The sequence below is a fragment of the Varanus komodoensis genome, unplaced genomic scaffold, assembly GCF_004798865.1.
Source record: "Varanus komodoensis strain SLA01 unplaced genomic scaffold, ASM479886v1 scaffold87, whole genome shotgun sequence".
Lineage (NCBI taxonomy): Eukaryota > Metazoa > Chordata > Lepidosauria > Squamata > Varanidae > Varanus > Varanus komodoensis.
In genome coordinates, this window is record NW_025336565.1 from 34,558 (window position 1) to 45,843 (window position 11,286).

Here is an 11,286-nt window from a genome sequence, read left to right on the forward strand (position 1 = left end):
TACCCAGGGGGTCGCAGTTCAGAAATTTCAAAGATCCCATAGAATAGAAAAACAAAGCCAAGGAAATAGCACTTGTATTCCGCTGAGAGGAGCTGCTACGACATTAACTGTGAGTGTGGGGCGGGGGTATGGAATCTGTGTCAAATCTCAAGCTTATCTTGTCTAGTAAGGGTCGGCTCCTGTTGTCCTTCAGTGCAGGAAGCCAGCCTGCTCTCTCCAACACCTTCCCCTTGGTGGATGTGCTTGAATGGACACATGCTGTCAATTTTGCTTTACCAATTCTCATCTACTTTCCCCCTATGGCTCTTACTTCTTGTTCTCAGTCCCAAGCCTTAACTCCTCTCTGAAAATCTTTTGAGCCTCTACAATTTTAACCTCTGCATTTTGCTATGTATAAAATTAATCTCCCATCTGTATTAGGTGAAAGCTGTAATAATAAAATGCATTTTTGTCTATACCAACAGTGCTAATTCTATTGTTAACTGGAGAATTAGTGTTAGCAGTGCTCCTGTCATTACGGAAATACTGAATTTCAGAGATAACACTGAAGTTTCTGTAGTTTTGAGGAGCAAATATATACCTTAATGCCCTTGTGGGTGTTCTGAGATTATTTACTGATTTCACTATGTAACAGCACCAACTTCAGAGTTACGTGCTGCCAGATACTTTTTTTCTTAACAGTGGAGCAAAGCGAGTGTTGCCTGGGTTTCTCCTCCTACTTGGCCCACTCAGCAAGGCTGGGTGTAGCTGCCATGTATATTCTGTGCCGAATGGAGGAGCCCCTCTTCAAATATTCATTTGAAGTATTTTTATGCTGCTCCTAACTTGAAAAGACGTGGGTGGCTTATATATAATCAATCAAACAGGACAGGTCCTGGCTCCATGTTTAGGGTCTAAAATGACACATCACACAAAGAAGCAGCAATTGCGGGGTGGAGGAAAACTGACATCCATCTGCTTTCCTTCAGCAAAGCCAGCTAGTGGGGAGAGTTCAGGAATGGCATCTCCATGCGAAAAGGCCATAGCCTTTCTGGATCCACCCATTTTCTTTGGGAAGCCAGATTTATTTCCTGTCCCATCTTTCCACTGGATTGACTAGTAAGCATAGGAAGTTGGCTGGCAGAGAAGGAAAACATCTATTTTCAGCCATTCCCTGGCAGGAAGAACACCCCCTGCCCATGCAACTAAAGCAGGACTGTGGGATGCTGAGGTGCGGGCTTAGGCAGCACCCAAAGTCTCCCTGTTACCCAGTGCCAGCGGCTGCCCTGCACAGCAGGGCTTCCAACCCCTTTGCAACTGGGAAGGCCTCCTTCCCACACAGGAGGAATCATCAGGCTCTTTGTATAGCTCCATCATGGGGGCAAGCGGAGCAGCCGAGAACTTCCATCTATGGAATCCTCTCTCCATCGGATCAGAAGAAAGCGTTGCAACGCTGCATGGAAACGTTCTCCTCGTCTTAGAAAATGCCACGGCCTTGCTGGGGCTTTCCATCCACTGACAGGGGTGGAGATCGCATCTCACATGAACAAAGCGAACGAGACCAGTAAGTCGGTTTTAAGAAAACGTCCTCTTAGAATTACAACAGCAAAACGGAGATTTCCTTACAACGGTTAAGGAAGCCAGAAGCGGGGTGTGGCCTTTGGTTTTTTTCTTCTACAGGCAGACCGACACGACCACCCCTTCACAGTGGGAATGCAGCCATCTAAGTGGCAAACGAGAAGCGATTCTGATGTATTCTCATACTCCGAAATTGGGTGAAGGGCAGCTCGGGAACTGGTCCCCACCTGTTAACTACTCCTGTAAAGCCAAACTGCCCCTGGACACAACTCTGCCGCCACTCTGAAGCCACCCCAGGAACACCCCCGTCCCCACCTGGCCCTCTTCCACATCATCCACCGTGGCCCAAACTGGATGGCAGTCTCAAATGCATTTAGGTGGTCTGCACCCGCCCCGCTCTCCTGTTTATGCTGCGGGGGTTTCCACAGCGGCCCTCTGACGAGAAAACCCTCATGCTGAGGATTCTGCTTCCTCTCGTCTTCATCCAGAAAGAGCCCGTTCCCTCCCAAACGGCCGGGATGCGTCACTTCAGCACAGAATGGACCGAATTCCGGGCTCGCTAACTCACGCCACCCTCCTCGGAGGCCGTGGTCAGCGCAGGATGGGGCCATGCCTAAAGCAGGCCCACCAAAATCAAAGGGACACGATAGGCATGAGAACAGTGGCCTGTTCCTTCCAACGGAGCTACTCTAAGTAAAGCTACATCTGGAACCCACCTGCCAACCTGGGCTTTCTCCCCGCTCAGCCAATTCAAGCACCGTTCCCCCACCCCACCCCACCCCACCCCTGCAGTCTCAAATGGAGCAGACCTGGGCGCCACTCCGGTAGCCCAAGGGCAATGCTGGGGAAGCCGCCTGCACAAAGGAAAGGCGGGCGCTGCTCCCCGCTTTCTGCTTTGCCAAGGGTGCTTTCCTGCAGCCCTACCCAGGGACTGCAAGGGCTCCTCCTCCCGCGGTGTCCACGTCTCAGGAGAGAAGGGAGGGGGCGCTTAAGAGCGGGAGGGCGCAGCCTGTACGTTCCGCCCTGAGCACAGCCTTAACGGAGTGGCCCCCTTCCACAGGCATCCGCCCACGTCAGTCCAAAGGGAACCAGCCACGTCAGGACTGCGGCAGTCCCCTTCACAGGGCGTCGTAATCCTCCTCCTCCTCGTGCTTCCTCTTCAAAGGGTTCGACTCGCCCGAGGTGCTCTGTGATGACACCATGTTGGTGGTTATGAGGATGTTTTTGGACCCGATGAGGGACGGGTTGATCAACACGTTCTGGACCGTGGGGGTAGTGGGAGTCGCTTCAAAGAGGGGGGAAAAGATGGCAATTAACTAATGTTCATGCAGACTTAATACTTAACTAACCAATAAACTAAAACTCCATTTAAATAGCCTTAGTGATGGACACATGGGAATCTTTTTTTCAAGGCATTAAAAACAAACATAAAATGCTTACTGGTGCAATTCCCCTATTTGGTTCCACTTTCACTGCCTTGAGAGAGGACCCTCAGGGTCTTTAAAAATAAATAATTTGCAAGTATAATAATAATACAGTAACCTAAAATATAAAAAAAATCTGTGACATTTTATGACCTTTCATGTAATATTGAATTGTGCACTAGTGTATTCTCCCAATATTTCAATTGTTAATTTGTTTTAATTGGTGGTTTTATACTTAACGTCGGATGCCTCTGTCACTCCTATTCTTATTTCTATTATTTTATTTTATTAAAGGAGTTGTAAACCATCCCGAGACATCTGCAAAGAGACAGTATCAAAAAGTTTTAAATAAACAATAAATAAATATTCATTTCTGTTTCAAATAACTCACTGAAGATATGGTAATACAAAAAGGGGCTTCTTCTTGCCCCACATATACCGGTCACCCAGGGCAGATGTCCATAATTATCTATGCCACCCATGGTTTGGAAGCCATGCCAGCCGCCCACCTCCCTATGTCCAGGTGAAAGCAGCACACCACACAGAGAGCAAGTCATCCCAGAAATGAGGCGGAGAATCGCCAGCACAAGCAGGACCGGGAAAACAAGTCCCCGTGGTTTCTTTTCCTTCCCCGAGAGTACGGCTCTGTTCATTCCGTTTTACTGTGCTGTATTTTACGGTTGTCCTTGCTGTGAACCAGGCCAGGGGGTTTAGGACTGAGTGGGATTGAAATGCAAAGGAATGGATTACAAAAAAGAGATGCCGGCGACTTCAGCACGGAGCTACATGACGGAGGGAGCACTGATGGCCCTCTGCCTTTCTCTGGCCTAGAAAAGGTGCAGCTCCTTGCACTTGTTCACGACCAGAAGCAGGAACTTCTGCTTAACTAAGGGCTTAAGACAAGAATGTAGCGGGATGGGAAGCTTGTCCGTGGTGAGGCCCCTGCGGCTCGCAATACAGCAGAGCAGCCGAGGAAAAATTACACGTGGGCAGCGGCAGCTGAGTTTGCTCACGCATCCTGCACACGCAAGCGCTTCAGAAGCCCTTGTGCAACAGAGACGGCTGTGGTTCTGCACTCTGGGAGAATCACACACAAGCAAGTCTCATCGGGAGCGCGGCGTATTCTAACCTGATTTGACTGACGTCTGAGAAGTGGGGATCTGCACGGTGAACCGCTGGCCTGTCAGAGATACAGGAGTCCCAACTTTTGCCGAAACAGACATCGCCTGGGCCGAAGGAGTTCCTGAAATTCAGATCACTGGGTTTAAATTTCCCGGGCGCACTGGTTACATTAAGAGCCCAGGTAACACAGCTGCGGGGTGGGGCAAGGTTGCCAGACCAGAAGAGAGAGGGGTCCATCCCGAGGTACAAAATATTCTATCACAGCCTCCCTCAACCCGGTGCCCTTCAGATGAGTTAGACTCCAGCTCCCAGCATCCCCAGCTGTGGTCCAACACGTCAGAGCACCAAGTCAGAGACGTTTGCAAAAGCCTCTCTCTCATCTTAGGAGCAGCTGCTGGCGGGAAGATACTGAACAGAATAAGGGATTGCAGGATCGGCCCTGCAAAATACACAACTTGCCTAAAGTGGGGGTGCTGGGCCTGCTGGTGACGGCGCCCACGCTCAGTCGCGGCACGGTGATCCTTCCGGCGGAAGCCGCCACCTGGAGAGAAGCAACGCCGACAAAAGGGCTGAGCACCACATCCGAAGGCAGCCGGGGGGGGGGCGGGGGGGATCAGCCTCTGGTGGGGCTGTTCCGCTCCCGCCTCGCAACCGCTCTGCCCCGGCCTGGAGCTGCTGCCGCCACTCTTGCGTCAGCTCATTCGCGCCATCGTGCTGCTGGGCTACGTTTCAAGCATTTACTGTTTTGCTGCAGTATATATTGCTATGTTTCCATCCTTTGCATAGAAGCCACTCAGAGCCTGGGCTGTAGTCCCCGCTTGGCCATGGAGCCAACCGGGCGACTTGGGGCCAGTCGCGGGATCTCAGCCCAGCCTACCTCACAGGGCTGCTGTTTTGAGGGTAGCATGGAGAGGAAGAGGAGAAATATGAGCCGCCCTGAGCTCCTCGGAAGAAAAAAAGTGGGGTATTGATAAAATACACACATAAACTTGCGGTTTCTCAACAAGTTTTCCCACCCTGGCATGAAAAGCATGCCTGCTGGCAATTCCTCTGATGAAGGAGACACACCTGCGAAGGCTTACCTTTTTCTGCAGGGACTTCAGCCTGTAATTCGGTGCTGTAAGGCAGTATCGATCTGGTGGCAGCCTCGGGCCGGAGTACGGCTTAATAAGCGGCAGAGGGGTTTGGTTCTTTTGCCTTGCGATATCTAGCAAAAACTGATTGAAAAGAGAGCGAGATGTTGCTTTAACACATTTCTGTACCATCCCCTATACCGGTCCCTGATGGTTCACAAGTCGAAACCCCAGGATATCACCTGATGAAACAGAAAACCTTTCAGCGTTAAAAACAGAGCTTAAAAGGTTCAAAAGCAAGGTCAGGAAAATCAAAAGGGCTTCACGTGGCATCAAGGGCACCAGGTGAGACCCTCTAGGGAAGACATTCCAGAACCAGGGTGCCCCCAGTGAAAACTCCTGTCATATTTCTGTTTCTTTAAACATGTTAAATCTCTAACTGTGTAAAGGAAAGTATTCTTACTTTAACCTTGTGATTCCCGGTAGAAATACCACCAGTGCAGGTTAGTAGAAAGGTGCCTTTCTTGTCTTAGAAGGACAAAGGCCTAAGAATGTCTCAGGCTGCTTACCCAAGAACTATAGTCAGTAATCCCATACCTGGATATTAATGATACCCCAAGCACCTTCTCAAATGGTCAGAATCTCAGGCATCCCATTGCTTATCCAGGCAGTTTGCAAAGTTAAGCAGCATCCTATTTATCAAAATAGGTGGAGCGCTGTTTGCGCAAGCAGGACACCTTGCTTTCTTCGAACTGCAAATGGTGTGGTGGCGAGAAGGCCTGAGTGTGCCATTTCTGTTTCCGGGGGGGAGGAGGAGATTGTGTGCAAAGATGCCAGTTGAGGCACCAAAGCAAAGGACAGACAGGAGGTGAGGAGGGTGCCCCGGGGGGGGGGGGCTGCCCTGGATCTCCACTGCAGCCTTGGGAGGAACCCAAGAGGCACCAAGCTGTCCTGAAGGACAGCAACTCCCAGGAACTGGACCTAGATCCAAAGGCGGTTCCTGATCAAAGGACCACCAACCCACTCCAGATACATGTAAGAACCCTGGGAATCCAGAAGCAAGTTGGGAGAGTTACCAGGACCGTGATTCAGGCCTGTGAGCATCCAGAACCCCCCAAGTGGCCAAAGTCACAGCAGTTCTCACTTTGCAGATCTGCCTGCATCTCTCTGGTATCTTCGGCGGCAGAGGCCCTCCTCCGATAGCCCTCCGTGAAAGATAACAGGAGGGTGAGTACCCGGAGGAGGGCCTTCTCTGTGGTGGCGCCCCACCTGTGGAATGCGCTCCCCAGAGAGGTCCGCCTGGCGCCGTCGCTATTTGTTTTTCGGTGCCAGGCCAAGACCTTTTTATTTAAAAGTTATTTTAATTGTTAATTGATTATTTATTGGGTTTTATATTGAGTTTTATATTGTGCCAAAATGTCTCCAAAATTTTTAAAGATAATTGTGCAAATGGCGTCTGTTCTGTAAGCTGCCCCGAGGCTTTTTGCGAATGGGGCGGCATAGAAATGTTATAAATAAATAAATAAAATAAAAATAAAATAAAATAAAATATAAAAAATATAAAATATATAAAATATATAAAATATAAAATAAAATAAAATAAAATAAAATAAAATAAAATCTTCCCATGAGAGCAGAACCTGACACCAGCCAGAGCTGCAGCCCTGCACACTTCTGCCTCCCCTCTTTAGAACCTCAAGGGGGCGTCCAGTCCAGTGCTCTGTTTGCTCAGCAGCTGGCCAGCTGCACACAGAATCCGAAAGGCTCTCCCCTGCCCAGGTGCCCCAGCAGCTGGGGAGCATGAGGCCACTGCCTCTGATCCGGGAGGCAGCACAGGCCACCAGGACGCTCTCTCTGCCTCCCTCGTCTGTCCAGTCCTGGCTGAGAACCTCCCAACCTGGGAGCCCTCAGGATCTCTTCCACAAGGTTCCACAGTTTCCACATTCCATAGTTTATAGCTTAACTATTAAAATTCCATAGTTTAACTCTGCCCCGTGAAAAGCCCTTCCGTCTGTCCTGAATCTTCTGCCCCTGAGCGCCACAAGACCTCCACACCCACCTCCCTCTGTTGGTTGCCCCACATCCACCCCCATCATCTCCACTGTAGCAATTTGGACTGCAGTCTCCGTGGGGCAGAGAACTGCCGCTCATGTGGCAGAACTATGTCCGTGGACACCCTGGTACAAATACCAAGAATTCTGCCCTTCCAACACGTACGTCTCTGGGGGGAGGAGAGGTGAATGCCTGGTCTGTCCGGCACTGGATGGCCAGCCTGACATCATCTGCATCCACGCTGGACTTCTTCGCATGGCTCGAATAGATCTTGGCATCTTCCAAGATGGTGGTCACGTATCCTAGCAGGAAAAAAAATCCAAAAATCAGAAGGGTGGCTGGGGTGGAGCCCTAGATCTCCACGGAAGAGGGAGGCTGTTCAGAGGAGTCCAGATAAAAGGAGGGGACACACACACAGTTTCATCTGGTTCTGGCCCAGGCCCAGTGAGTCCAGCGTTCTGGTCCTGCTGTGGCCACAAGCAGGCCGGGGGGACAACGGGGGTGGTCATGCAGCGGCCACACAGAGGGCTATTTGAGGAGTTAGCATGTGCCACAGTCCCTCCATCCTACGCCCAGTCCCAGGCAAAGGACCAAATTCTTGCTACTTTGGTTGAACTTGCTATTTTGCTGAGAAAAGAAGAATCTTGCTTAATGTCCTGTAATATTAATTGATGTAATCTTGGCATCAGGGCTGGCACGTTCTTTAGATTGCACCTGGAGCAAGAGTTTGGGGAGGATGAAGAGTAATCTTCATCTCTGACAAGTGCTGGGTATTCTTACCCAGGGTATCTGGCCTTGTTCAGACAATTTATCATCTCTTTCCCCTCCAATGGTAATCAATGCCAGGTGCAACTTGGTAGGTATGCCGATAGAAGTCGGGGAATGTCCCTTCTCTCTCGGCGGAACCTCAGCTCAGGCTGAGCCTGAGAAGCAGCACCGTGCAGTGACCAAAGCAGTCTGCTTGCTGCTGTTTGGGGTTCCTGACAGGAAAGTATGTTCCCCTAAGCATGCTGTCTGTTCCGCTCTTGAACCAAGTGGCCCCTGAACAACACCAACAAGAAAGCAGCTGTCTTGTTGTACGGGATGGCCCATGTCAGGAAGCAGATCCTGGGTTCCAGTTGCATCAATTTACTCTCTTTTTCACTTCACAGCAAGCCTGCAAGGTAAATCGGGCTGCAAAATAATTCTTGTGCTAAGATCACGGCAGAAGCTTCATTTATTTATTCTAGTTATATCCCACCTTTCTTCCATTCAAGAAACTCAAGGCAGCTTGCGTCATTCTCCTCCTCTCCATCTTATCCCCGCAACAACAACAACCCTGTGAGGTAGGCTGGTCTGAGAGTCTGCAACTGGCCCAAAGCCACCCAGTTGGCTCCATGGCTGAGCGGGGACTAGAACCCGGATCACCTGAGTCCCGGTCCCACATTCTCCATCATTATACTCACTGGCTCTCATCACCGTTTGTCACCCAGAGAGCTTCAGCTATTAGCCAGTACAGAAACTGAATTAATAGTATTTAAAATGATGGTGAAGATAATTGAGCAAATGATCCAAAGTCACCATGCCAACCACACTGCAGGATTCTAGTTCCTTAAGCCTGAAATTTTAGCTGGGCTCAAAAAGCACCAAGACAGTCCATCTTCCCCTCCCCAACACCGTATCTGATGCTTCTACAGAAAGCGCTCCATTTTAAGATCCTTCTACCAGGCCAGGATTCAGCAGCAAGAGCAAACCAGCCAAGGAAAAGAATTCCATTCTTAGCCTCTCCTGTACCTTTTTAAAGGGTGTTTTTATCCGCTTTTCAGACAATGGCTCACATCAATAACCTACATATCCAGACACTCAGTGTAAGGGAAGTGAGAACTCCCAGTACATCAATGAAAATGCAAGGAGATATACTCACGATAGGCGAATTCCAGCATCTGGTTTATAACACGCGGCTCATACTCCGTAATCCCCATGTCTTTCAGAATCTGTGCCATCACCTGCCCAAAAGAAAAGGAAATGTTTGCATCCAGCAAATGTCACCAGCAAACATACTTCTTATACCGCACAGGTCTAGAAAATGTATTTATTTTTTATTTATCTGGACAACTCGTATGCCGCCCCATTCGCGTAAGCCTCGGGGAGGCTTCCAATACATACATAAATATATTTCTATACAAAATACATAAAATACTGGAGACATCCTGGCCACAGATCTAAAATCAATAAATAAAATCAACAGTTAAAATAGCGTCCAAATAAAAAGGTCTTGGCCTGCCACCGAAAAGCAAATAACGGCAGTGCCAGGCGGACCTCTCTGGGGAGCGCATTCCACAGGTGGGGCGCCACCACAGAGAAGGCCCTCCTCCGGGTACTCACCCTCCTAATATCTTTCACGGAAGGCTCCCAGAGAAGGGCCTCTGCCGCAGATCTCAAGGGGCGGGAGGGCACATATGGACGCAGGCGCTCCTTTAGGTACCCAAACCAGGCAAGTCTAAAGCATTTCCTCTAATTTTGAAATTTCTCTTCTCCCTGTACCTTCTAGCTGAGACTCTTCTTATAATGCTGACAAAAGAGCTTGGTCTGAATGCGCCTGAAAGGTGCATCAGCCACCCCAATGGGTAGTTTTCGGACACGTTGGCCTACAGCTCCCATCACTGCACCCTGATGGTCATGCTGGGTGGGAATGATGGGCCCTGCAGTCCAATACATCTAGAGGGCACCACACTGGGGGAAGCTGCATGACGTCCAGCTTTTTAAGCCAGAGCGTGTTCATTTACAAGATTTGCTGCAACTTGTTTATCTGGCACAAGTAAACACTCTAAGGCTTAACAAAGAGACCCTCTAACACAATAGCTGTCGTTGTTTTAATCCGGACAACAGAAATTCATCACCTCATTAAATTCACCTTTCTGCAAACTGCAAGAGCCTAATTCCACAAAGAACTGGAATATTTCAGAACACAACTTAAGGTGAAATTGCCCGGAACTAAATCACCAGTACCCTCATCACACACAAACACCAGCAGTGGCAAAGCAGTGGAATGAATCGGGGCTGCACATGCAGGTTGCCCCAACACCCCCAATACACTGCCAGACAGGCAGAAATTCAACAAGGAGAGCCTTTCCAATGGGCAGAAGCAGAGAGATTGGTGGAGGAATGGCTGGTTGGGAGATTTTACTCCCCGAACGTCTTACATTTCGCAGCTGTGAAAGGCACCTGAAGCCCTGGCAAACACAAAACTTAAAGGAAGCCCGCCAATGCTTTGCAAGAGTCAAAACCTCCTCCTCAGCCTTCCCCAACCTGGCGCCTCTTCTCCAGATGTGCGGACTCCAACTCCCAGCATCCCCCAGCCAGCCGCGGTGCAGCGCGTCGTGCGGGCGGGCGGGCAGCAGGCTGGGGGCGGCTGAGCGGGGCAGACAAACGGCGCCGGCCTCGGGGCCGCACAGGGCTCCGCCACACACGGCGCTGCTGCTGCTCGGCCGCGGCCTCCCCGGGAAGCGCCCCCGGCCCTCGCCTCTCCCCCCCGGCCGCACCTGAGCATCCTTGGGGACGCTTTTGGGGGACGCCATCTTCCCCGCGTCCATCGCCGCCATGGCCTCCACGATCCGCGCCGCCCCACTGCGCAAGCGCGCCAGCCTCCCCTGGACGGAAATGCGGGCGCGCATGCGCAGCCGCGAAAATGAAGCCACGGGTGCCGCCGCCGCCCTTTCTCTCTGCCGTCTCTACGCCAGCCTTCCCCTACCTGGTGGCCTTCGGAGGCATCTGGACCGCAACTCCCAGAATCCCCACCCAGCAGAGCCACCGACTGGGAATTCTGGGTGTTGCAGTCCAAACGTGTCTGGAAGGCTCAAGGTTTGGAGAAGGCGGCTCTGCGCGGCTCGTTCGTTAAAAGCCGCCTTAGAAAGAATATAGCCGGGGACAGCCGAATCCTTCGCCCGGCGGCTGACTTTCCTGCATTTTTTTGTTCGCTTCCCTGCGGAAGAAGAGAGACCGTTGCCTTTAGGAACAACAGAAAAATCCAAAATTGCAATTTCCATGTCTGAGTAATTCTCTTTAGTGGGACAACTTAC

At 50.5% G+C, this 11,286-nt stretch overlaps 1 protein-coding gene across 1 annotated transcript; it reads right to left on the reverse strand.

The window, feature by feature from the left end:
* Positions 1-1,548: 1,548 nt before the first annotated feature.
* Positions 1,549-10,841, reverse strand: LOC123016710 (transcription initiation factor TFIID subunit 9-like). Its single transcript, XM_044417296.1, has 7 exons — positions 10,750-10,841; positions 9,132-9,213; positions 7,394-7,530; positions 5,186-5,320; positions 4,563-4,644; positions 4,111-4,224; positions 1,549-2,842 (listed from the first exon to the last, which is right to left on the reverse strand). Exons 1-7 carry the CDS (start codon positions 10,807-10,809, stop codon positions 2,676-2,678), a joined length of 777 nt encoding a protein of 258 aa, XP_044273231.1. The 5' UTR covers positions 10,810-10,841; the 3' UTR covers positions 1,549-2,675.
* Between the last annotated feature and the right edge of the window lie 445 nt (positions 10,842-11,286).

What these genes read in the sequence shown, in the direction of transcription:
- LOC123016710 (XM_044417296.1), bottom strand. Translation starts at nt 10,809, where the DNA reads ATGGCGGCGATGGACGCGGGGAAGATGGCGTCCCCCAAAAGCGTCCCC. An exon ending in GATGCTGGAATTCGCCTATC is followed by an intron (nt 7,531 to 9,131) that starts GTGAGTATATCT and finishes TTTTCCTGCTAG; the next exon opens with GATACGTGACCACCATCTTG. An exon ending in GCCCAGCACCCCCACTTTAG is followed by an intron (nt 4,225 to 4,562) that starts GCAAGTTGTGTA and finishes TCTGAATTTCAG; the next exon opens with GAACTCCTTCGGCCCAGGCG.